Source organism: Salmo salar, chromosome ssa09 (assembly GCF_905237065.1).
Source record: "Salmo salar chromosome ssa09, Ssal_v3.1, whole genome shotgun sequence".
NCBI lineage: Eukaryota > Metazoa > Chordata > Actinopteri > Salmoniformes > Salmonidae > Salmo > Salmo salar.
Window position 1 is genome coordinate 141195782 of NC_059450.1, and position 25424 is coordinate 141221205.

The 25424-nt window shown below is 44.2% G+C and overlaps 1 protein-coding gene across 2 annotated transcripts in view; it reads right to left on the bottom strand.

The window, feature by feature from the left end:
• Nucleotides 1-25424, bottom strand: part of LOC106613128 (calsyntenin-2) — a 447582-nt gene that overhangs the window by 227441 nt on the left and 194717 nt on the right. For both annotated transcript variants that reach the window (XM_014215083.2, XM_014215084.2), the window contains exon 2: nt 13210-13332. In XM_014215083.2, coding sequence (XP_014070558.2) covers nt 13210-13332 — 123 coding nt within the window. The remainder of the gene's footprint in view (nt 1-13209; nt 13333-25424) is intronic.

Below are 25424 nucleotides of genomic sequence, written 5' to 3' on the forward strand. Positions count from 1 at the left end.
GTCTCTATGCTCAGGACATGGTCTACAGAACACTACAATACAATCCTGGCCATAACTACAGACCAATTACAGTGCAACACTGGTATGTACATACCCGTTTCACTGAAGTTGTCCAGGATATGAGACAAAAGCATACTGAAGCAGCAACGTCCACAGCTGTAAAGGGTTAAGTAATATGGCATTTATATATGCTGTGTACTATAGCTGATCACATATTGAGTTTGAGTGGTAGCATGAGAGATGGATGAAGAGAGAAGTGTAGAGAGAGCGAGAGAACGAGAAAGCAATCGAGGAGCTACCCAGGGGTCAAAGTCCAGTCCTCCACAAAATGGCAGAACACATGAAGGATGGTATTTAATTACCAGGCAGAAAAATTGAGAAAAAGAAGGAAAGAAACAAAAGAGGAGAGGCATCGGCCTGCCTCAGAACAGACCTGATATCTCTATCTCTCTCTCTTTCTTTTTCAAATCATTTTTTTTAATCAGTGCCTTTGAACTTTCGGATTCTGAAGGAATATAGACACAGCATTACATGTTCAAAACATCTGTTAGCTTATTCAAAATAATCCTTCAAGCCTCCCATCTTTTCCTCCACTTATTCAATTAGTTTTCAAATGCACAAAAGGTCTTTAGGGCATCTCTAATCCAATATGTTTTTTTTTCTCAACATCTTAATACTTATTTAATCTCGCTGTCTAAATTAACATGCCAGGTAGGTATCATTTATACTTTGTGACAGAAAATATGTTCATTCAATTAATTGAATCACCGGCGGGACTGTTGGTTACTTAATAGACATTCATTCTCAGGTATTGCCCCACTTTATCATCCCAGTCAGAATGTTTTATGTTCTATAATTGATAAGAATTCTCAAACATGACTAGAATACGATAGACAGAGGCATTGGATAAATGACTGAGGAGAGAACAGGGGAAAAGAAAGGTGGTTAAGGAGGACTCAAAAAGAAGAGCTAGGAAAGCAACATCCTTCTCTGTACAACCCCTCCACCCACCTCTAGCTTTCCCAGAGGCAATCAAAACTAATGTGAACAGACCTTCCTCTTTCACTGCTTTAGCTAGTCCCCTCAGAGCTGGAGTTAAGAAGACACAAGTCAACGGTCAGAGATTAAGGACAAATTATTACACAGCCAGGGCTGAAAAATAGTGTATTCAATGTTGGAATGTTTATTGAAATTTTCCAACAAGCCCTGAGAAACCAAAGACTAATGGGACAGAATTTTGCTACAAAGGAACATATCAGGCTACACTCCATCATGCTGCAAAACAATAAATAATCTGCATATTATGCATGTATTTACTACTATGCTAATGCTATCTATCCACCATCAACTCCCAGCCTGTTGTATGTTGAGAAGACGCTACCCGCTAGGCACTAACCGCTAGGCACTACATGCTAGGCTAATGAGAGGCTGTTTAATGCTATCTATCCACCATCAACTCCCAGCCTGTTGTATGTTGAGAAGACGCTACCCGCTAGGCGCTAACCGCTAGGCACTACATGCTAGGCTAATGAGAGGCTGTTTAATGCTATCTATCCACCATCCACCCCAGCCTGCTGTACAGTGAGGAGGAGCCGCTAACTGCTTGGCACTACCCGCTAGGTACTACCCACTAGATTTGATGTTGTGATGGCGCCGGAGGGGAAGGCTGCCGTCTTCGGCTCCTAACCAACCATGCTATTTTGTTAGTTTTTTTGCGTTGTTCGTAACTTGTTTTGTACATAAATGTTGTTGCTACCGTCTCTTATGACCGAAAAGAGCTTTTGGACATCAGAACTGCGATTGCTCACCTCAAACTGGGCAAAGAGTTCTTCTTCAATGAGTAGGATGGCAGGGATATAATACAGACACCTGACCAGGCCCAGATCCCTGTTATTCGCTGGAGAAGAACAACGAGATCAGGGTGCCTTATGAGGATCAGGCGACGAATGGCTAATCTGCCTTTGCCTTCCATCCTGCTAGCTAACGTTCAATTGATGGAAAATAAATGGGATGAACTGAAAGCACGTTTATACTACCAACGGGACATTAAAAACTGTAATATCTTGTGTTTCACCGAAGCGTGGCTGAACGACGATATTATGAGCATACAACCGGCGGGTTATGCACTCTATCGGCAGGACAGAACAGCAGCATCTGGTAAGACACGGGGCGGGGGCCTATGCATTCATGTAAACAACAGCTGGTGCACGATATCTAAGGAAGTCTCGAGGTTTTGCTCACCTGAGGTGGAGTATCTCATGATAAGCTGACTAAAAATAAGCTGTAGACCCCACTATCTACCTAGAGAGTTTTCATCTGTATTTTTCGTAGCTGTCTACATACCATCACAGACCGATGCTGGCACTAAAACACCACTCAATGATCTGTATACCGCCATAAGAAAACAGGAAAACATTTATCCAGAAGCGGCGCTCCTAGTGGCCGGTAATTTAATGCAGGTAAACTTAAATCAGCTTTATCACATTTCTATCAGCATGTTAAATGTGCAACCAGAGGTAAAATAATTCTAGACCACCTTTACTCCACACTCAGAGACACATACAAAGTTCTCCCTCGCCCTCCATTTGGCAAAGCTGACCATAATTCTATCCTCCTGATTCCAGCTTACAAGCAAAAATTTAAGCAGGAAGCACCAGTGACTCGGTCTATAAAAAGTGTTCAGATGAAGCAGATGCTAAACTACAGGACTGTTTTGCTAGCACAGACTGGAATATGTTCCGTTATTTTTCCGATGGCATTGAGGAGTACACCACATCAGTCACTGGCTTTATCAATAAGTGCATTGAAGACGTCGTCCCCACAGTGACTGTCCGTACGTACCTCAACCAGAAGCCATGGATTACAGGCAACATTCGCACTGAACTAAATGGTAGAGCTGCCACTTTCAAGGAGCGGGACTCTAACCCGGAAGCTTATAAGAAATCCTGCTATGCCCTCCGACAAACCATCAAACAGGCATAGCGTCAAAGCAGGACTAAGATCAAATCATATTAAACCGTCTCTGACACTCGTCGGATGTGACAGGGCCTGCAAACTATTCAGACTACAAAGGGAAGCACAGCCGAGAGCTGCCCAGTGACCCAAGCCTACCAGATGAGCTTCGAGGCAAGTAACACTGAAACATGCATGAGAGCATCAGCTGTTCTGGACGGCTTTGTGACCATGCTCTCCGCAGCCGATGTGAGTAAGACCATTAAATTGGTCAACATTCACAAGGCTGCAGGGCCAGATGGATTACCAGGACATGTCCTGCGAGCATGCGCTGACCAACTGGCAAGTGTCTTCACTGACATTTTCAACCTCTCCTGTAATACCAACATGTTTCAAGCAGACCACCATAGTCCCTGTGCCCAACACCACTAAGGTAACCTCTCTAAATGATTACCAAGCCATAGCACTCACTTCTGTAGCCATGAAATGCTTTGAAAGGCTGGTCATTGCTCACATCAACACCATTATCCCAGAAACCCTAGACCCACTCCAATTTGCATGCCACACCAACAGATCCACAGATGATGCATTCTCTATTGAACTCCACACTGCCCTTTCACACCTAGACGAAAGGAACACCTATGTGAGAATGCTTTTCATTGACTACAGCTCAGCATTCAAGACCATTGTGCCCTCAAAGCTCATCACTAAGCTAAGGACCCTGGGACTAAACACTTCCCTCTGCAACTGGATCCTGGACTTGGACACATCCGCCACGCTGATACTCAACACGGGGTCCCCTCAGGGGTGTGTGCTCAGTCCTCTCCTGTACTCTCTGTTCACTCATGACTACAAGGCCAGGCATGACTCCAACACCATCATTAAGTTTGCAGATGACAGAACAGTGGTAGGCCTGATCACCGACAACGACGAGACAGCATATAGGTAGGAGGTCAGAGACCTGACCGTATGGTGCCAGGACAACAACCTATCCCTCAACGTGATCAAGGCAAAGGAGATGATTGTGGACTAACGGAAAAGGAGGATCGAGCACGCCCCCATTCTCATCGACGGGGCTGTAGTGGAGCAGGGTGCGAGCTTCAAGTTCCTTTGTGTCCACATCACCGACAAACTAACATGGTCCAAGCACACCAAGACAGTCGTGAAGAGGGCACGACAAAACCTATTCTCCCTCAGGAGACTGAAAAGATTTGGCATCCTCAAAAGGTTTTACAGCTGCACCATTGAGAGGATCCTGACGGGTTGCATCACTGCCTGGTATGGCAACTGCTCGGCCTCCGACCCCATGGCACTACAGAGAGTAGTGCATACAGCCCAGTACATCACCGCCATCCAGGACCTCTATACCAGGTGGTGTCAGAGGAAGGCCTGAAAAATTGTCAAAGACCCCAGCCACCCTAGTCATAGACTGTTCTCTCGGCTACCGCACGGCAAGTGGTACCAGTGCGCCAAGTCTAGGTCCAAGAGGCTCCTAAATAGATTCTACCCCAAAGTCATAAGACTTGGGAGAGATAATCAAATGGTTACCCAGACTATTTGCATTGCAACCCCCCCCCCCCCCCGCCCCCTGGAACGCTGCTGCTGCTCTCTGTTATTATCTATGCATAGTCACTTTACCTACATGTACATATTACCTCAATTACCTCAACACCAGTGCCCCCGCACATTGACTCTGTACCGGTACCCCCTGTATATAGCCCCGCTATTGTTATTTACTGCTGCTCTTTAATCATTTGTTATTCTTATCTCTTACTTTTATTAGGTATTTTTCTTAAAACTGCATTGTTGGTTAAGGGCTTGTAAGTAAGCATTTCGCTGTAAGGTCTACACCTATTAGGCGCATGAGACAAATAAAGTTGTATTTGATTTTGATTTAACTAGTCACTGCCCGCTAGGCTAATGAGAGGCTGTTTTTCATTAGCAGTGTGTGAAGGAGCGCTATGCTAGCTCTCTGTCCCCTATTCAGACAGACAGCATAACAAGGGCTAATTAATCACAACACATTAGCCCCACTGTGTGTTTGCTAATATCTGTTTACCTTGCTTCATTATGAGGATCCTCAGATGCTCATCACATTACCAGACAGCCCCCCCCCAGATAAAAGACTCCTGCTGTTAGCTATCAGTGAATAGGGACTGAGCGTCTGTCTGAACTAGGATATGGCTTATCAAATAAATTAAAATAAAGTCAATGTATTGTTAGATTCTGGGATAAACTTGGAACATTGTTATACTCAGAAGTATAGTATCTAAGGAGTGAAAGAGATTGGCTTTTACATCAGAGGTTAATGGTTATCTGTAGGAGCCAGATGGCTTTGGAATGTGTTGGGTGGACGGGAGGAAGTCACAGGATTGCTATTGGGGATAATGGTGGATATCTTTGGATTAGGCATCAAGGGGCTTGAGGTCAGTCCAGATCCCCTTAAGAGAGAAACAATGGTTTATTACCCTTTCACTTCGTCTTCCTGTCGGACCATAAAAGATGTAAGGATTGGAGAGAAGGAGGAGTGCCTAAATTGTATATATACTTGTGGAGGTGGAAACAAGTGTTCTCTGAATGCAGCTGTATTGATCCTCTGGGAAGAATTAAACTTGGTTAAGCTTTCCTAGTGTCCATTGAGTCATTTACTCTGAGAATTAGAACCTAACAGTATGTGTTATGTTGTTTAGTGAGCCCAGATATTTTTTTGAAGCTAGCGACATGGCAGAAAAAACAGATTTTTACCATGTCAGCATGGGAGTTCAGCCTATTAACTTTTCGGGTACTAGTCCAACACTCTAACCACTAGGCTACCTGCCGCCTCAAAGCTACTTCCACTGCTTTGCCTGAGGGTGTTTGTCAGGTTATGATCATTGCTTTTGATTGAACATGGCACCACGATGACTGCATCTGTGTAATGGAATGAAATAGGACTGTGCATATTGTAGAACAGGGCTATTCAAATCTTACCCTACCAGGTCTGGACTACTTCTGGTTTTCTGTTATACCTGATAATGAATTGCACCTACCCAGTGTCCCAGGTCCCAGAATGATGAAAAAGCAGTGGAAGTAGCTTTGAGGCGGCAGGTAGCCTAGTGGTTAGAGTGTTGGACTAGTACCCGAAAAGATAATAGGCTGAACTCCCATGCTGACATGGTAAAAATCTGTTTTTTCTGCCCCTGAACACGGCAGTTAACCCACTGTTCCTAGGCCATCATTGTAAATAAGAATTTGTTCTTAACTGACTTGTCTAGTTAAATAAAGGCTAAAAAAATGAAAATAATAATAATTAATTGAGGTCCAGATTTGAATTTGTGGACCATAGAACTTACTAACATATCACACACAGTGCTTTTGAAAAATATTCAGACCCCTTGACTTAATACACCATTTTTTTACGTTACAGCCTTATTCAAAAATGTATAAAATAAATAAATAATCCTCATCAATCTGCACACAATACCGCATAATGACAACATGAAAACAGGTTTTTAGAAATGTTTGCAAATGTAATAAATTTTAAAAACATAAATACCTTCTTTACATAAGTTTTCAGCCCCTTTACTATGAGACTCAAAATTGAGCTCAGATGCATCCTGTTTCCATTGACCATCCTTAAGATGTTTATACAACTTGATTGGAATCCACCTGTGGTAAATTCAATTGATTGGGCATGATTTGGAAAGGCACACACCCGTCTAAAAAAGATCCCACAGTTGACAGTGCATGTCAGCGCAAAAAAACCAAGCCATGAGGTTGAAGGAATTGACTGTAGAGCTCCGAGACAGGATTGTGTAGAGGCACAGATCTGGGGAAGGGTACCAAAACATTTATGCAGCCTTGAAGGTCCCCAAGAACACAGTGGCCTCCATCATTCTGAAATGGAAGGTGTTTGGAACCACCAAAACTCATCCTTGAGCTGGCCGCCTGACCAAACTGAGCAATTGTGGGAGAAGGGTTTTGGTCAGGGAAGTCACCAAGAACCTGATGGTCACTGACAGAGCTTTAGAGATGGGGAGAACTTCAAGAAGGACAACTGTCTCTGTAGCACTCCCCCAATCAGTCCTTTATAGTATATTTTCCAGACAGAAGCCAATCCTCAGTAAAAGGCACCTGACAGTCCGCTTGCCAAAAGGCACCTAAAGACTCTCAGACCATGAGAAACAAGATTCTCTGGTCTGATGAAACCAAGATTGAACTATTTGGCCTGAATGCCAAGTGTCACATCTGGAAGAAACCTGGCACCATCCCTACGGTGAAGCATGGTGGTGACAGCATCATAATGTGGGGATGTTTTCAGCTGCAGGGACTGGGAGACTAGTCAGGATCAAGGCAAATCTGAACAAAACATATTACAGAGAGATCCTTGATGAAAACCTGCTCCAGAGCGCTCAGAACCTCAGACTGGGGTGAAGGATCACCTTCCAACAAGACAACAACCATAAGCATACAGCCAAGTCAACGCAGGAGTGGCCAGAGCCCAGACATGAACCAGATTGAACATCTCTGGAGAGACCTGAAAATAGCTGTGCAGTAATAACCCCCATCCAACCTGACAGAGCTTGAGAGGATCAGCAGAGACGAATGGGACACACTCCCCAAATACATGTGTGCAAAGCTTGTAGCGTCATACCCAAGAAGACTTGATGCTGTAATCACTGCCAAAGGTGCTTCAACAAAGTACTGAAGAAAAGGTCTGTATACTTATGTAAATGTGATATTTCAGTTTAATCTTTTTATAAATTAGCAAAAAAATGTAATAACCTGTTTTTTCTTAGTCATTATGGGGTATTGTGTGTAGATGAGTGGAAAAAACTAACTATTTAATCAATTTTAGAATAAGGCTGTAACTTAAAATGTTGAATAAGTCAAGGGGTCTAAATACTTTTCGAAGGCAGTGTGTATAAGTGAACATCTGCACCTGCAGTTACGGTCTCTATAGGTATACTGAAATGATCATCAACTATCCCTAAGAGAAACTCTTTCCACAGAAAAATCACAGACTCATCATAATGTAGGAAAAAGCTAACTAATTATAGACATAAAGTGGAACTAAAAATAACAAGATAACTAATGTAAAATATACTGTGTCCGTAAAAGGTATATAGGTTCAGGACTTTTGTGAAACAACACAGTTGAAAAATATATGGCAAATAGAACTGGATGGTCTTCAGAGAGAGATGGGAGGGGTTGAGGGTAGGAAAATGGTGCGACTGAAAACAAACAAAATATAACTATGTAAGCAATAAGGCCCGAGGAGGAGTGGTATATGGCCACTATACCATGGCTAAGGGCTGTTCTTAGCACGATGCAACGCAGAGTGCCTGGACACAGTCCTTAGCTGTGGTATATTGGCCATATACCACAAATGCCTGAGGTGCCTTATTGCTATTATAAACTGGTTACCAAAGTAATTAGAACAGTAAAAATACATGTTTTGTCATACCCGCGGTATACAGTCTGATATACCACTGCTGTCAGCCAATCAGCATGCAGGGCTCAAACCACCCAGTTTATAATGTAAAATGTATATAGTATGTATAAGCTGGAAGTAGAAGCCTAAGTGTTGTTTACTCCAACTAGGGGAGGGGTGGTAGGTTTAGAAAAAATAAACACAGAGAGGAAGCAGTGAAATGTAACCAGTACTGATTAATAGACACAGCAGCACTAGACATGATGAAACAGATCACTCAAGTGATGGGAAATGCCATTGTGTTTATGCATAGGGTGTGTATGGTGCACAGGAGTGTTGCAAACCTTTCAGCATTGCCCTTATATTGATTCAGCGTATCAAATTACTACTGGTGGGAAGGTGTGGTGGGCGGTTTGTTGTTTGTGAAGACCTGAGGCTAGTAGAACACCAGATGATAGGAAGATTGACTGATTTCACAATTGAACATTCAGAGAGAGTGCGTATGCGTTTTGTGTGTCTTCGTGTGTGTGTATGTGCTTGTCTCCGTGCTGCATCCCTACCCATTCAGCCACATTAGTATGTAAGAAGAGACTGTAGCTTGTGGCTGTAATGCAGCTCTCTGTAAAGACTAGCCATTAACCCCGGCTCACCCAGTACTTAATGACCTACTCTCTGTTGTAAAGTAGCAGCCACACAAAAAGCCTCTATGGAATAGCAGTAAAATGGACACTCCAGTTGCTAGGAGCTGATTGACATATTATCCACTGCAGCTTAAAAGTCAATGTAGCCACTTAAAAAGCCCATGTGAAGTTTAGTATTTGGAATTGTTGGATATGATATCCAAGCATGTCACGCCTACTCCTGCTCCCTCCCTCCGGTGCTCGACGTTGCCAGTCTACTAACCACCGGTCCTGGTAACCGACATTGTGCCCCCCCATCCCCCCCCCCCGGCAACACACATTGCGCACACCTGGCAACCATCATTGTTCACACCTGCTCCCCATCGTTAAGTACACCTGGACTTCATCACCACCTTGATTACTTTCCCTTCATATAGCCCTCAGTAAGCCTCAGTCGTCATGCAGTATTGGTTTTGGTTACGCATTATCGTCATGTTCATTATTATTAAACTCACCTTCTGCACCTGCTTCCTGACTCCCTGTGTATACGTTACAAAGCATTTCCATTTGGCATATGCCTAATAATATTTGAGTATTTAATCATTTTAAGATTTAGAAAAACAAAAATTAATCTTGATGGTTGTACAGTCATCTCAAATAAAATTGTGAAGGACCTCTGCGTTACTCTGGACCCTGATCTCTCTTTTGACGAACATTTCAAGAATATTTCAAAGACAGCTTTTTTCCATCTTCGTAACATTGCAAAAATCAGAAACTTTCTGTCCAGAAATGATGCAGAAAAATGTATCCATGCTTTTGTCACTTCAAGCTTAGACTACTGCAATGCTCTACTTTCCGGCTAGCCGGATAAAGCACTAAATAAACTTAAGTTAGTGCTAAACACAGCTGCTAGAATCTTGACTAGAACCCCACAATTTGATCATATTACTCCAGTGCTAGCCTCTCTACACTGGCTTCCTGTTAAGGCTAGGGCTGATTTCAAGGTTTTCCTGCTAACCTACAATGCATTACATGGGCTTGCTAATACCTATCTTTCCGATTTGGTCCTGCCGTACATACCTACACGTACGCTACGGTCACAAGACGCAGGCCTCCTTACTGTCCCTAGAATTTCTAAGCAAACAGCTGGAGGCAGGGCTTTCTCCTATAGAGCTCTATTTTTATGGAATGGTCTGCCTATCCATGTGAGAGACGCCGACTTGGTCTCAACCTTTAAGTCGTTATTGAAGACTCATATCTTCAGTAGGTCCTATGATTGAATGTAGTCTGGCCAGGGGTGTGAAGGTGAATGGAAAGGCACTGGAACGATGAACCGCCCTTGCTGTCTCTGCTTGGCCGGTTCCCCTCTCTCCCCCGGGATTCTCTGCCTCTAACCCTATGATGGGGGCTGAGTCACTGGCTTACTGGTGCTCTTCCATGCCATCCCTAGGAGGGGTGCGTCACTTGAGTGGGTTGAATCACTGACGTGGCCTTCCTGTCTGTGTTGGCGCCCCCCTCGGGTTCATGCCGTTGGGAGGTCTTTGTGGGCTATACTCGGCCTTGTCTCAGGGTAGAAGGTTGGTGGTTGACGATATCCCTCTGGTGGTGTGGGGGCTGTGCTTTGGCAAAGTCGACGGGGTTATATCCTGCCTGTTTGGCCCTGTCCATGGGTATCGTCGGACAGGTCCACAGTGTCTCCCGACCCCTCCTGTCTCAGCCGCCAGTATTTATGCTGCAGTAGTTTGTGTCGGGGGGCTAGGGTCAATCTGTTATATTTAGAGTATTTCTTGTCTTATCCGGTGTCCTTTGTGAATTTAAGTATGCTCTCTCTAATTCTCTCTCTCTCTCTTTCTCTCTCTCTCTTTCTCTCTCTCTCTTTCTCTCGCTCTTCTCTCTCTCTTCTCTCGGAGGACCTGAGCCCTAGGGCCATGCCTCAGGACTACCTGGCCTGATGACTGCTTGCTGTCCCCAGTCCACCTGGTCATGCTGCTGCTCCAGTTTCAACTGTTCTGCCTGCGGCTATGGAACCGTGACCTGTTCACTGGACGTGCTACCTTGTCCCGGACCTGCTATTTTGGACTCTCTCTCTACCACACCTGCTGTCTCTAACTCTGAATGATCGGCTATGAAAAACCAAATGACATTTACTCCTGAGGTGCTGACCTGTTGCACCCTCTACAACCACTGTGATTATTATTATCTGAGCCTGCTGATCATCTATGAATGTTTGAACATCTTGGCCATGTTCTGTTATAATCTCCACCCCACACAGCCAGGTAAGGACTGGCCACCCCTCAGAGCCTGGTTCCTCTCTAGGTTTCTTCCTAGATCCCTGCCTTTCTAGGGAGTTTTTCCTAGCCAACGTGCTTCTACATCTGCATTGCTTGCTGTTTGGGGTTTTAGGCTGGGTTTCTGTCCAGAACTTTGTGACATCGGCTGATGTAAAAAGGGCTTTATAAATATATTTGATTGAATTTGACTGATGAATGGTAAAAGGAATACTGTTATTCACAGTGCCTGTTTTCTTGTCCTAGTTGTCATCAGATGTCTGTGTTTGTCAGGTGTAGACACATTTAAACAGTAAATACTGGAAGACGTCTCACTGACAAATTGTCCCTTGTCCCTCAAGTCCAGCTCCTCTCAGTCAATGAGTTACAGCTCTGTTGAGGTGAGAACTACAAAAGGGTTTCACTCTGATGTCACTCTCAGTGAGAGCTTAGTTGGAGTTGTGGCAGAATGATCTGTTATGGGCCAGTGAGTCATGGCAGAATGATCTGTTATGGGCCAGTGAGTCATGGCAGAATGATCTGTTATGGACCAGTGAGTCATGGCAGAATGATCTGTTATGGGCCAGTGAGTCATGGCAGAATGATCTGTTATGGGCCAGTCAGTTGTGGCAGAATGATCTGTAATGGGCCAGTGAGTTGTGGCAGAATGATCGGTTATGGGCCAGTGAGTCATGGCAGAATGATCTGTTATGGGCCAGTGAGTTGTGGCAGAATGATCTGTAATGGGCCAGTGAGTTGTGGCAGAATGATCGGTTATGGGGCTGTATGTGTTGTCTGACATTGTGTCAGTCAGAGAGAGGGAGAGAGAGGTATTAAGTCAAGCATTGTAATTAATGAGGTGTGAATAGTACCTAGGCAAAGCCCCCTCACAAAAAAATCATTTCAGTTAATTACTGACTGACTGTCAGCCCCCCGACTGTGTCTCTAGGAGATACTCCTGACCACAGTTCAGAGAGAGAGGGAGAGAGCCCGAGAGAGAGAGAGGGAGAGAGCCCGAGAAAAAAGACAGAGCAGAAAAGAGATATATAAAGTGTGTCGACCACCGATCAGCCATTGCCTTCCCTTCTCTCTCTCTCTCTCTCTCTCTCTCTCTCTCTCTCTCTCTATCTATTCCTCTGTATATCTCTCTCTCCATTCCTCTGTATCTCTCTCTCTCTCCATTCCTCTGTATCTCTCTCTCTCCATGTAGGGTGGTCATTAAAAGGAAACTCATCAAACCACTACACCTTTTCTAGATGCTGGAAGGAAAAATCTGACAAACATATCCAGACAGCCTACATCAGAGCTGCTCCAACCCAGTCTGAGGGGCTCAGAGAGTGGGTACCAGCCCTTGCGCCAACCCCACACTGAGGACTTGGCCACATCAAGAGGCCTGGCAGCAGGCACTGGTGCCAGGCTGGCAAGTTAGCCTGTAGCTACTGACAACCCACTGGCACTGGCAACCTCCAGGAATTGGCAACCCAATGGGGGAGTTGGGATGGTCACCAAGGAGGATGAGTGTAAACAGTCAGTCTTTTTCTGTGCGATAACCTTATCCAACATGAGGGTTATTTGGGGTACAATCCCATCACTTTGATTCAATATAATTGCATTTGCACTACTAAGAGTAGTATTAGTATTGGTTTTCTACATGGTTAAAGGACATAAGGGTGTGAATAGCTTTTATAGGAACATGTTTGGTAGTACTAGTTTAAAGCTAGTGGTTTTAAATTAGAAAGCAGATGTTTTCTTTTCTTGGAAAGCAGAAGTGAGAATATCACATTACGGCTTAATGCATTTTATGCTAATGTTTTACAAGAGCTCCCAAGAACCAAGGTCAACCACAAAAATGAAGAACGAGTAAATCATCCTCTGATTGAATGATGTTAACCCATTCATCACAACTTGGTACTTCCTTCTCCATTCTATCATCAGATAGTGGTGGGGCATACCATACCTGCGTAGGGGACAGGGGCGTCTTTATCAAGGGCCACCAGGGGAGGGTCCAGTTGGACGATGTCCATGTTCTCTGTAATTACCCCATGGTATGACGTCTCAATCCACGGCTTGTGTTTGTTCACTACGAGAGAGAAAGGAGGGTTTTAAGGAGGGATGGAGAAAGAGAGAAAGATAATGTCAGTCAGGCGTTCACAGAAGTTTATACATTTTCAGTCTGCATGTAATTACTGGGCGAACTGAGAATGGCTTTGTGCAAAATTAATACAACAGATTTTCTTTCCTCCCCACACTGCAACTCCCACTTGGGAAAACAGCCACGCACACCCCCCCCCCCACCACACCATACGTACCACAGTGGGCCAGGGCTGAGAAACCCCCCCCAAACCTAACCCTAACCCTAACCCTAACCCCCCCCCCCCCACACACACACACACACACACACACACACACACACACACACACACACACACACACACACACTGCTTTTCCTGGCAGAGGATCTCCATTCTTCCTTTTTTTCTGAGAAACATTCTCATTTCACTAATCTCCCCTACTTCTTTTCTCCCCCTCTCCTTCCTCTCTCAAACGTTCCCTGCATGTCTCAAAGCGCTCCACCAGGCTTGATCAATGATCACTATTGAGCTGCCAGCAGAGCACTACTTCCTGGGCCCAGCCAAAACAAAGTTCATAAGCACTGGGACGATTAGCACGGCATAATTGATTAAAGCCCCTGAGGGCCGTGAAGCAGGAGTTAGCTAGCTAGCTCACCGTTTTATATACCATCTCTCAATCAAAGGTAAGGGTTTTAAAAACGGTAACAACAGCCCATTTCCTCCTCAACTCCTTCACTTAATCACAGCTTTCGCTGACTCAGGAGGGAACAACAATGCCCAAATCACATCCTGTGAATTCCTATACGAGGAAATTGTAGGTTGTTAGCAACACAAAACTAGGGTGTTTTATGTGATACACATCCAAGAGAAATGGCCTAAATACATCATTTGTATCACTTTCCCATGCGTACATGGTCATGCATACTCATTTTTCGACATTCAGTGAAAGAGAAGGAGAAAAAAGTCTGTACACCAAACAATTTGTAAAGCTGTCTCTAGTGCTACATTACAGCACCTCTCTTCATGGGTGTAGGAATCACTTTGTCTAAGATTTAAGGCACTGTAAGTATATAAACACAATCAAACATAAGTGTGCTACTAAGCACCAGAATCTATACATCCTATTACATGAATCACAACATAGAATCAAAACATCAGAAAGGAAGGTACAGATTTTGATTGTGTGGTCTCAGACTAAAAATATTTTCAGACTACATGTCTTCTTGACGATTTGAGATTCAAATTAGGCAGTAGGCCTACTAGGACACTGAAGTATGCCAGCGATCGGTAAGCTGCTCAGATAGCTGATGCTTAAAGTTAGTGAGGGAGATCTACGTCTCCAGCTTCAGCGATTTTTGCAATTCGTTCTAGTCATTGGCAGCAGAGAACTGGAAGGAAAGGTGGCCAAAGGAAGTGTTGGCTTTGGGGATGACCAGGGACATACACCTGCTGGAGCGTGTGCTACGGGTGGGTGTTGTTTTGGTGACCAGTGAGCAGAGATAAGGCGGAGCTTTACCTAACAAAGACTTATCGATGACCTGGAGCCAGTGGGTCTGGCGACGAATATGTAGCGAGGGCCAACCGACAAGGGCATACAGGTCGCAGTGGTCGGTGGTTTAATATGGGGCTTTGGTGACAAAACGGATGGATCTGTAATAGACTGCATCCAGTTTGCTGAGTAGAGACTATTTTGTAAATGACATCGCCGAAGTCGAGGATCGGTAGGATAGTCAGTTTTATGAGGGTATGTTTGGCAGCATGAGTGAAGGAGGCTTTGTTGCGAAATAGGAAGTCGATTCTAGATTTGATTTTGGATTGGAGATGCTTAATGTAAGTCTGGAAGGAGAGTTTACAGTCTAACCAGACACCTAGGTATTTGCAGTTGTCCACATATTCTAAGTCAGAACCGTCCAGAGTAGTGATGCTAGTCGGGCGGGCGGGTGTGGACAGCGATCGGTTGAAGAGCATGCATTTAGTTTTACTAGCGTTTAAGAGCAGTTGGAGGCCACGGAAGGAGTGTTGTATGGCATTGAAGCTCTTTTGGAGGTTTGTTAACACAGTGTCCAAAAAAGGGCCAGATGTATACCGAATGTTGTCGTCTGCATAGAGCTGGATCAAGGAATCACCAGCAGCAAGAGCGACATCATTGATATATACAAAGAAAAGAGTCGACCCGAGAATTGAATCCTGCGGTACCCCATAGAGACTGCCAAAGGTCCGGACAACAGGCCCTCCGATTTGACACACTGAACTCTATCTGAGAAGTAGTTGGTGAACCAGGCGAGGCAGTCATTTGAGAAACCAAGGCTGTTGAGTCTGCCGATAAGAATACGGTGATTGATAGAGGCAAAAGCCTTGGCCAGGTCGATGAAGACGGCTGCACAGTACTGTCTTTTATCGATGGCGGTTATGATATTGTTTAGTACCTTGAGCATGGCTGAGGTGCACTTGTGACCAGCTCGGAAACCGGATTGCACAGCGGAGAAGGTATGGTAGGATTCGAAATGGTCAGTGATCTGTTTGTTAACTTGACTTTCGAAGACTTTAGAAAGGCAGGGCAGGATGGATATAGGTCTGTAACAGTTTGGGTCTAGAGTGTCACCCTCTTTAAAGAGGGGGATGACCACGGCAGCTTTCCAATCTTTAGGAATCTCGGACAATATGAAAGAGAGGTTGACCAGACTAGTAATAGGGGTTGCAACAATGGCGGCGGAAAATGTTATAAAGAGAGGGTGCAGATTGTCTAGCCCAGCTGATTTGTACGGGTCCAGGTTTTTTAGCTCTTTCAGAACATCAGCTATCTGGATTTGGGTGAAGGAGAAGCTGCGGAAGCTTGGGCAAGTAGCTGTGGGGGGTGAGGAGCTGTTGGCCGGGGTTGGGGTAGCCAAGAGGAAAGCATGGCCAGCCGTAGAGAAATGCTTCTTGAAATTCTCTAACAGCCAGTGAAATCCCGTGGCGCGTTATTCAAATACCTTAGAAATGCAATTACTTCAATTTCTCAAACATATGACTATTTTACACCATTTTAAAGACAAGACTCTCGTTAATCTAACCACACTGTCCGATTTCAAAAAGGCTTTACAACGAAAGCAAAACATTAGATTATGTCAGCAGAGTACCCAGCCAGAAATAATCAGACACCCATTTTTCAAGCTAGCATATAATGTCACAAAAACCCAGAAGACAGCTAAATGCAGCACTAACCTTTGATGATCTTCAACAGATGACAACCCTAGGACATTATGTTATACAATACATGCATGTTTTGTTCAATCAAGTTCATATTTATATCAAAAACCAGCTTTTTACATTAGCATGTGACGTTCAGAACTAGCATACCCCCCGCAAACTTCCGGTGAATTTACAAAAAATGTACTAAATTACTCACGATAAACGTTCACAAAAAGCATAACAATTATTTTAAGAATTATAGATACAGAACTCCTTTATGCACTCGATATGTCCGATTTTAAAATAGCTTTTCGGTGAAAGCACATTTTGCAATATTCTAAGTAGATAGCCCGGCATCACAGGGCTAGCTATTTAGACACCCAGCAAGTTTAGCCTTCACCAAACTCCTATTTACTATTAGAAAAGTTTGATTACCTTTGGTGTTCTTCGTCAGAATGCACTCCCAGGACTTCTACTTCAATAACAAATGTTGGTTTGGTTAAAAATAATCCATAGTTATATCCAAACAGCGGCGTTTTGTTCGTGCGTTCAAGACACTATCCGAAAGGGTAAAGAAGGGTGACGAGCACGGCGCATTTCGTGACAAAAAAATTCTAAATATTCCATTACCGTACTTCGAAGCATGTCAACCGCTGTTTAAAATCAATTTTTATGCCATTTTTCTCGTAAAAAAGCCATAATATTCCGACCGGGTATCTGCGTTTAGGTAAAAAGACTAAAGAAAATAAAGCACGGGGTCGACTCGTGCACGCGCCTAAGCCCATTGTCCTCTGATTGGCCACTTGCCAAAAGCGATAATGTGTTTCAGCCTGGGGCTGCCTCGATATTATTCAGCTTTTTCCCGGGCTCTGAGAGCCTATGGGAGCCGTAGGAAGTGTCACGTTACAGCAAAGATCCTCAATCTTCAATAAACAGAGACAAGAAGAACAAGATCTTGTCAGAGAGGGCACTTCCTGTAAGGAATCTTCTCAGGTTTTTGCCTGCCATATGAGTTCTGTTATACTCACAGACACCATTCAAACAGTTTTCGAAACTTTAGGGTGTTTTCTATTTAAAGCCAATAATTATATGCATATTCTAGTTACTGGGCAGGAGTAGTAACCAGATTAAATCGGGTACGTTTTTTATCCAGCCGTGTCAATACTGCCCCCTACCCCCAACAGGTTAACATGCATGAAACCAAGGTTACAGAAGTCAACAAATGAGAGCACCTGGGGACACAGGGCCTGGGTTAACCTCTACATCACCCGAGGAACAGAGGAGTAGTAGGATGAGGGTACGGCTAAAGGCTATCAAAACTGGTCGTCTAGTGCGTTGGGGACAGAGAATAAAAGGAGCAGATTTCTGGGCATGGTAGAATAGATTCAGGGCATAGTGTACAGACAGGGGTATGGTAGGGTGTGGGTACAGTGGAGGTAAACCTAGGCATTGAGTGACGATAAGAGAGGTTGCATCTCTGGAGGCACTAGTTATGCTAGGTGAGGTCACCGCATGTGTGGGAGGCGAGACAAAAGAGGTATCTGAGGCATGTTGAATGGGGCTAGGGTCTCTGCAGTAAAATAAAACAATGATAACTACGCTAAACAACAGTATACAAGGCATATTGACATTAGAGACAGACATAAAGTGGGGCATTAAGCAATCACAGGTGTTGATTGGGAGAGCTAGCTAAGACAACAATGGGTAAGTTAACAACAGCTAATCAGCTAAGACAAGACAACAGGTAAAACGGCGGTGAGAGGCAGAAAGGGTAACTTAACTACACACAGAGTTCGAGGCTGGGGCCGACAGATAATCAAAACAAAATAAACAAAATGGAGTACTGTCCAGCAGGCATCAGTCCAGCAGGCATCAGCTTTGTAGCCAGGTGATCATAGGGTCCAGTAAACAGTAATAGATGAAACAGGGAAGCCGTTAGGTAGTCGTTACTACGCTAGCAAGCAGGGGACACGGCGTTCCTAAAGTTAGCAGGCTGGGGCTAGCAGAAGCGTCTTCACCGACATCCGACAAAGGCCATTTGAGGGCACATAGGAAAGAATTAAGTCGGCAGACCAGTCGTGATGGATCGGCGGGGGTCTGTGTAGACAAAGTGTCCAGGCCAGTTAGCAAAAGAGGTATTGTAGCTGAAGTAATTTCGTTTGCTAGCCGGGAGATGCGCCTGGCGCAAGGCTAACTGGTGCTAGCTTTGGGACAAGGGCATTAGCCACTATAAGGGCATTAGCCACTATAGCCACTCGGTAGCAGCTAGCTAGCTGCGATGATCCGATGCAAAGGTCCAGAGCTTATGGCAGGAATCCGGTGATGTAGTGGCTTCTAGTCGTGCTAGTGAAGAGTCCGGGAGGCATCAGCTGTGTAGCCGAGTGATCATAGGGTCCACTGAGCAGGCCGGGAGATGGGCCTGTCTCAAGGCTAGCTTCGGCGCTGGGCCACTCTGGAGTAATGGTCCAGAGTTTACGGCTGGAATCTGGTGATGTAGTGGAGAAAAGCAGTCCAATATGCTCAGGGTTGATATCGCGCTGTGCAGACTGGCGGGTATTATCCAGGCTAAAAGCTGGTGGTGTCTGAGCTAAAGGTAAAGGCTGCTAGCAGTGGCTAACAATGACTAATATGTTCCGGGATTCATCCATTGGCATTGAGGAGTATGGCTTCATCAATAAATGCATTGACAACGTTGTCCCCACAGTGACCGTACGTACATGTCCTAAATAGAAGCATTGGATTACAGGCATCATCTGCACTGGGCTAAAGGCTAGAGGTGCTGCTTTCAAGGAGCGGGACACTAATCCGGATGTGTATAAGAAATCCCGCTATGCTTTCAGACGAACCATCCAACAGGCAAAGCATCAAAACATGACTAAGATTGAATCCTACTGCACCGGCTCTGACTCTTGTGGGATGTGGCAGGGCTTTCAAACTATTATGGACTACAAAGGTAAACCCAGACACAAGTTGCCCAGGGAGACAAGCCTACCAGATGAGCTAAATGCCCTTTATGCTCGCTTTGAGGCAAGGAAACACTGAAGCATGCATGAGAGCACCAGCTTTTCCAGACGTCTGTGTGATCACGCTCTCCATAGCCGATGTGAGTAAGACCTAACATTCACAAGGCAGCAGGGCCAGACAGATTAGCAGGACGTCTACTTAGACCATGCGTGGACCAACTGGCGAGTGTCTTCACTGACATTTTCTACCTCTCCCTGACCGAGTCTGTAATACCTACATGTTTCCAGCAGACCACCATAGTTCCTGTACCCAAGAAAGCGAACGTAACCTGCCTAAATGACTACCGCCCCGTAGTACTCACATCGGTAGACATGAAGTGCTTTGAAAGGCTGGTCATGGCTCACATCAACACCATCATTCCGGAAACCCTAGACCCACTCCAAATCGCATACCGCCCCAACAGATCCACAGATGACGGAATCTCAATCGCCCTCCACACTGCCATTTCCCACGAAAGGAAAACCTATGTGAGAATGCTGTTCATTGACTACAGCTCAGCATTTAACACTTTAGTGGCATCAAAGCTCATCACTAAGCTAGCACCATGGGACTAAACACTCCGCAACTGGATCCTGGACTTCCTGACGGGGCGCTCCCTCACGATGCCAGGACAGCGGAGTCAATCACCACCTTCCGGAGACACCTGAAACCCCACCTCTTCAAGGAATACCTGGGATAGGATAAAGTAATCCTTCTAACCCCCCCCTTAAAAGATTTAGATGCACTATTGTAAAGTGGTTGTTCCACTGGATATTATAAGGTGAATGCACCAACTTGTAAGTCGCTCTGGATAAGAGCGTCTGCTAAATGACTTAAATGTAAATGTAAATGGTAAGGGTAGGCAACAACACATCTGCCATGTTGATCCTCAATACAGGCCCCTCAGGTGTGCGTCCTTAGTACCCTCCTGTGCTTCCTGTTCACCCACGACTGCGTGGCCAAGCACGACTCCAACACCATCATCAAGTTTTCTGACGACATAACAGTGGTTGGCCTGATCACCGACAACGATGAGACAGACTATAGGGAGGAGGTCAGAGACCTGGCTGGTTGGTGCCAGAATAACAACCTATCCCTCAACGTAACCAAGACTTAGGAGATGATTGTGGACTACAGGAAAAGAAGGACCAAGCACGCCCCCATTCTCATCGACGGGGCTATAGTGGAGCAGGTTGAGAGCTTCAAGTTCCTTGGTGTCCACATCACAAACAGACTAGAATGGTCAAAACACACCAAGACAGTCATGAAGAGGGAACGACAAAGCCTATTCCCACTCAGGAAACTTTAAAGATTTGGCATGGGTCCTCAGATCCTCAAAACATTCTACAGCTGCAACATCGAGAGCATCGTGACTGGTTGCATCACTGCCTGGTATGGCAACTGCTTGGCCTCCGACTGCAAGGCACTACAGAGGGTAGTGCGTACGGCTAAGCTGCCTGCAATCCAGTACCTCTACACCAGGTGGTGTCAGAGGATGGCCCTAATAATTGTCAAAGACCCCAGCCACCCCTGTCATAGACTGTTCTCTCTACTACTGCATGGGAAGCGGTACCGGAGTGCCAAGTCTAGGACAAAAAGGCTTCTCAACAGTTTTTACCCCCAAGCCATAAGACTCCTGAACAGGTAATCAAATGGCTTCCTGGACTATTTGCATTGTCTGCCCCCCCAACCCTTCTTTTACGCTGCTGCTACTCTCTGTTTATCATATATGCGTAGTCACTTTAACTATACATTCATGTACATACTACCTCAATTAGCCCGACCAACAAGTTCCCCCGCACATTGGCTAACCGGGCTATCTGCATTGTGTCCCGCCAACACCACCCACCAACCCCTCTTTTACGCTACTGCAACTCTCTGTTTATCATATATGCATAGTCACTTTAACCATATCGCATGTACATACTACCTCAATCAGCCCGACTAACCGGTGCCTGTATATAGCCTTGCTACTGTTACAGCCTCGCTACTGTATAGCCTCGCTTCTGTTATTTTTCACTGTCTTTTTTGTTTTTAGTTCTTTACTTACCTATTGTTCACCTAATACCTTTTTTTTTTTTTAATTGCACTGTTGGTTAGAGCCTTTAATAAGCATTTCACTGTGAGGTCTACAGTGAGGGAAAAAAGTATTTGATCCCCTGCTGATTTTGTACGTTTGCCAACTGACAAAGAAATGATCAGTCTATAATGGTAGGTTTATGTGAACAGTGAGAGACAGAATAACAACAAACAAATCCAGAAAAACACATCAAAAATGTTATAAAATTATTTGCATTTTAATGAGGAAAATGAGTATTTGTATCTGCAAAACATGACTTAGTACTTGGTGGCAAAACCCTTGGCAATCACAGAGGTCAGACGTTTCTTGTAGTTGGCCACCAGGTTTGCACACATCTCAGGAGGGATTTTGTCCCACACCTCTTTGCAGATCTTCTCCAAGTCATTAAGGTTTCGAGGCTGACGTTTGGCAACTCGAACCTTCAGCTCCCTCCACAGACTTTCTATGGGATTAAGGTCTGGAGACTGGCTAGGCCACTCCAGGACCAACCTCTCTGTGGTATGTCGGACGCTAGCGGGACACACTATTCAACAGCCAGTGAAATAGCAGGGCGGCAAATTCAAAACAACAAAAACCTTATAATTCAAATTTGTCAAACATACAACTATTATATCCCATTTTAAAGATGCACTTCTCGTTAATCCAACCACATTGTCAAATTTCAAAAAGGCTTTATGGCGAAAGCATAACATTAGATTATGTTAGGACAGCACCGAGACAAGAAAAACCACACAGCCATTTTCCAAGCAAGGAGAGGCGTCACAAAAAACATAAATACAGCTAAAATGTATCACTAACCTTTGATGATCTTCATCAGATGGCACTCATAGGACTCATGTTGGCACTCATGTTACACAATACATGTATGTTTTGCTCGATAAAGTTCATATTTATATCCAAAACCCCCATTTTACATTGGCATGTAATGTTCAGAAATGTTTTGCCTCCCAAAACTTCCGGTGAATGAGCACATCAATTACAGAAATACTCATCATGAACGTTGATAAAATATTCAACAGCTATTCAAAGAATTATAGATACACTTCTCCTTAATGCAACTGCTGTGTCAGATTTCAAAAAAGCTTTATGGCGAATGCAAATTTAGCAATAATCTGAGTACAGCGCTCAGATATCAAAACAAGCCGTACAGATACCCGCAATTTTGGAGTCAACAGAAATGACAAAAATTACATTATAAATATTCACTTACCTTTGATGATCTTCATCAGAATGCACTCCCAGGAATCCCAGTTGCACAATAAATGTTTGTTTTGTTCGATAAAGTCAATAATTTATGTCCAAATACCTCCTTTTTGTTCCTGCGTTTAGTCCACTACTCCAAATGCAGGAAGCGCGCGAAAAATGTCACGACGAAAAGTCGAAAAAAGTTATATTTACGTTCGTAGAAACATGTCAAACGATGTATAGCATCAATCTTTAGGATGTTTTTATAATAAATCTTCAGTAATATTCCAACCAGACAATTTCAATGTCTTCAAAAAAGAAAAGGAACAGAGCTAACTCTCACATGAGCGCACGCCTCTGAGCGCATGTTATTTTCTCACTCATCTACTTCCAGGAGCTCTTATTCTCTCCCTATTCACAGTAGAAGCATAAAACAATGTTCTAAAGACTGTTGACATCTACTGGAAGCGTTAGTAAGTGCAAAATGAACCCTAAGTCATGTATACTGTATAGGCAATCACTTGAAAAACTACAAACCTCAAATTTCCAAACTTCCAGGTTCTTGCCCGCCATATGAGTTCTGTTATACTCACAGACATCATTCAAACAGTTTTAGAAACCTCAGAGTTTTTTCTATCAAAATCTACTTATAATATGCATATCCTACCTTCTGAGCCTGAGTAGCAGGCAGTTTACTACGGGCACGCCTTTCATCCGGACGTCAAAATACTGCCCCCTACCCTAGAGAAGTTAATGTGCTTCTTCTTGAGCCACTCCTTTGTTGCCTTGGCCATGTGTTTTGGGTCATTGTCATGCTGGAATACCCATCCACGACCCATTTTCAATACCGTGTCTGAGGGAAGGAGGTTCTCACCCAAGATTTGACGGTACATGGCCCTGTCCATCATCCCTTTGATGCAGTGAAGTTGTCCTGTCCCCTTAGCAGAAAAACACCCCCAAAGCATAATGTTTCCACCTCCATGTTTGACGATGGGGATGGTGTTCTTGGGGTCATAGGCATTCCTCCTCCTCCAAACACGGCGAGTTGAGTTGATGCCAAAGAGCTCCATTTTGGTCTCATCTGACCACAACACTTTCACCCAGTTGTCCTCTGAATCATTCAGATGTTCATTGGCAAACTTCAGACGGGCATGTATATGTGCTTTCTTGATCAGGGGGACCTTGCGGGCACTGCAGGATTTCAGTCCTTCACGGCGTAGTGTGTTACCAATTGTTTTTCTGGATTTTTTTGTTGTTATTCTGTCTCTCGCTGTTCAAATAAACCTACCATTAAAATTATAGACTGATCATTTATTTTTCAGTTGGCAAACGTACAAAATCAGCAGGGGATCAAATACTTTTTTCCCTCACTGTATACCTGTTGTAGTCGGTGCACGTGACAAATAAACTTTGATTTGATTTGATCCTGACCGGTTGCATCACCTCTTGGTATGGCAACTGCTCGGCCTCTGACCGTAAGGCGCTATGGAGGGTAGTGCGTACGGCCCAGTACATCACTAGGGCCAAGCTTCCTGCAATCTAGGACCTATATACTAGGCAGTGTCAGAGGAAGGCCCCAAAAAATTTAAAAGACTCCAGTCACCCAAGTCTTAGTGTTCTCTCTGCAAGCTGTGTCGGAGCGCCAAGTCTAGGACAAAAAGGCTCATTAACAGATTCTACCCCAAGCCATAAGACTGCTGAACAATAAATCAAATGGCCACCCAGACTACTTAAATTGCTGCTACTTGCTGTTTATTATCTATGCATAGTCACTTTGTACAAATTACCTCGACTAACATGTACCCGCGCACATTGACTCAGTACTGGTACCCCCTGTATATAACTTCGTTATTGTTATTTTATTGTGTTACTTTTATTTAATTTTTACTTTCGTTTATTTTGTGAATATTTTCTTAACTCTATTTCTTGAACTGCATTGTTGGTTAAGGGCTTGTAAGTAAGAATTTGGCGCATGTGACAAATAAAATTTGATTTGATTTGATTAGCTCATGACACATTATAAATGACCTCTGGGCTGAAACAATGTGAGGTGAAACTACAGTATATTACCTACAGTAGCTCCAGGGTTCTAAGGCTATCTCTGATCAACGCCTTATTAGTTTTATCACCATGTTTAATAGCTGGTCCTATGGTATGATATCGCTGTTGTGGAGACGGTTGTGTAATATATAATGCATTGTGTTATTCAAGCACAAATGCTGATAGGATAATGAAAACGTGGCTTAGTTTAGAATTAGGCTGATCTACCACCTCCATGTTCAAGAGTCCAGTCCTCTTGAAGCTTTGGCGACTTATTGACCATTTAAATCCTGGCCAGAAGAGCTTGAATGGTTCAGCTGGGTTCACCATAGCTGATGAAAGGTCAAATACAGGTTGACCCAACTGGTCTGGGATCAGCTAAATACAGACTACTATTACCTACTACTGTGGAACATCAATCCAAAGGACTTCTGAGATCATTCCTCAGTTTATTTATTTCCGTTCGGCATCAAATGCTTCTCTGGTCAACCCAGTTAATGACACCATAAACCTTCCCTGGTCTGTCTGTCTGTCTGTCTGTCTGTCTGTCTGTCTGTCTGTCTGTCTGTCTGTCTGTCTGTCTGTCTGTCTGTCTGTCTGTCTGTCTGTCTGTCTGTCTGT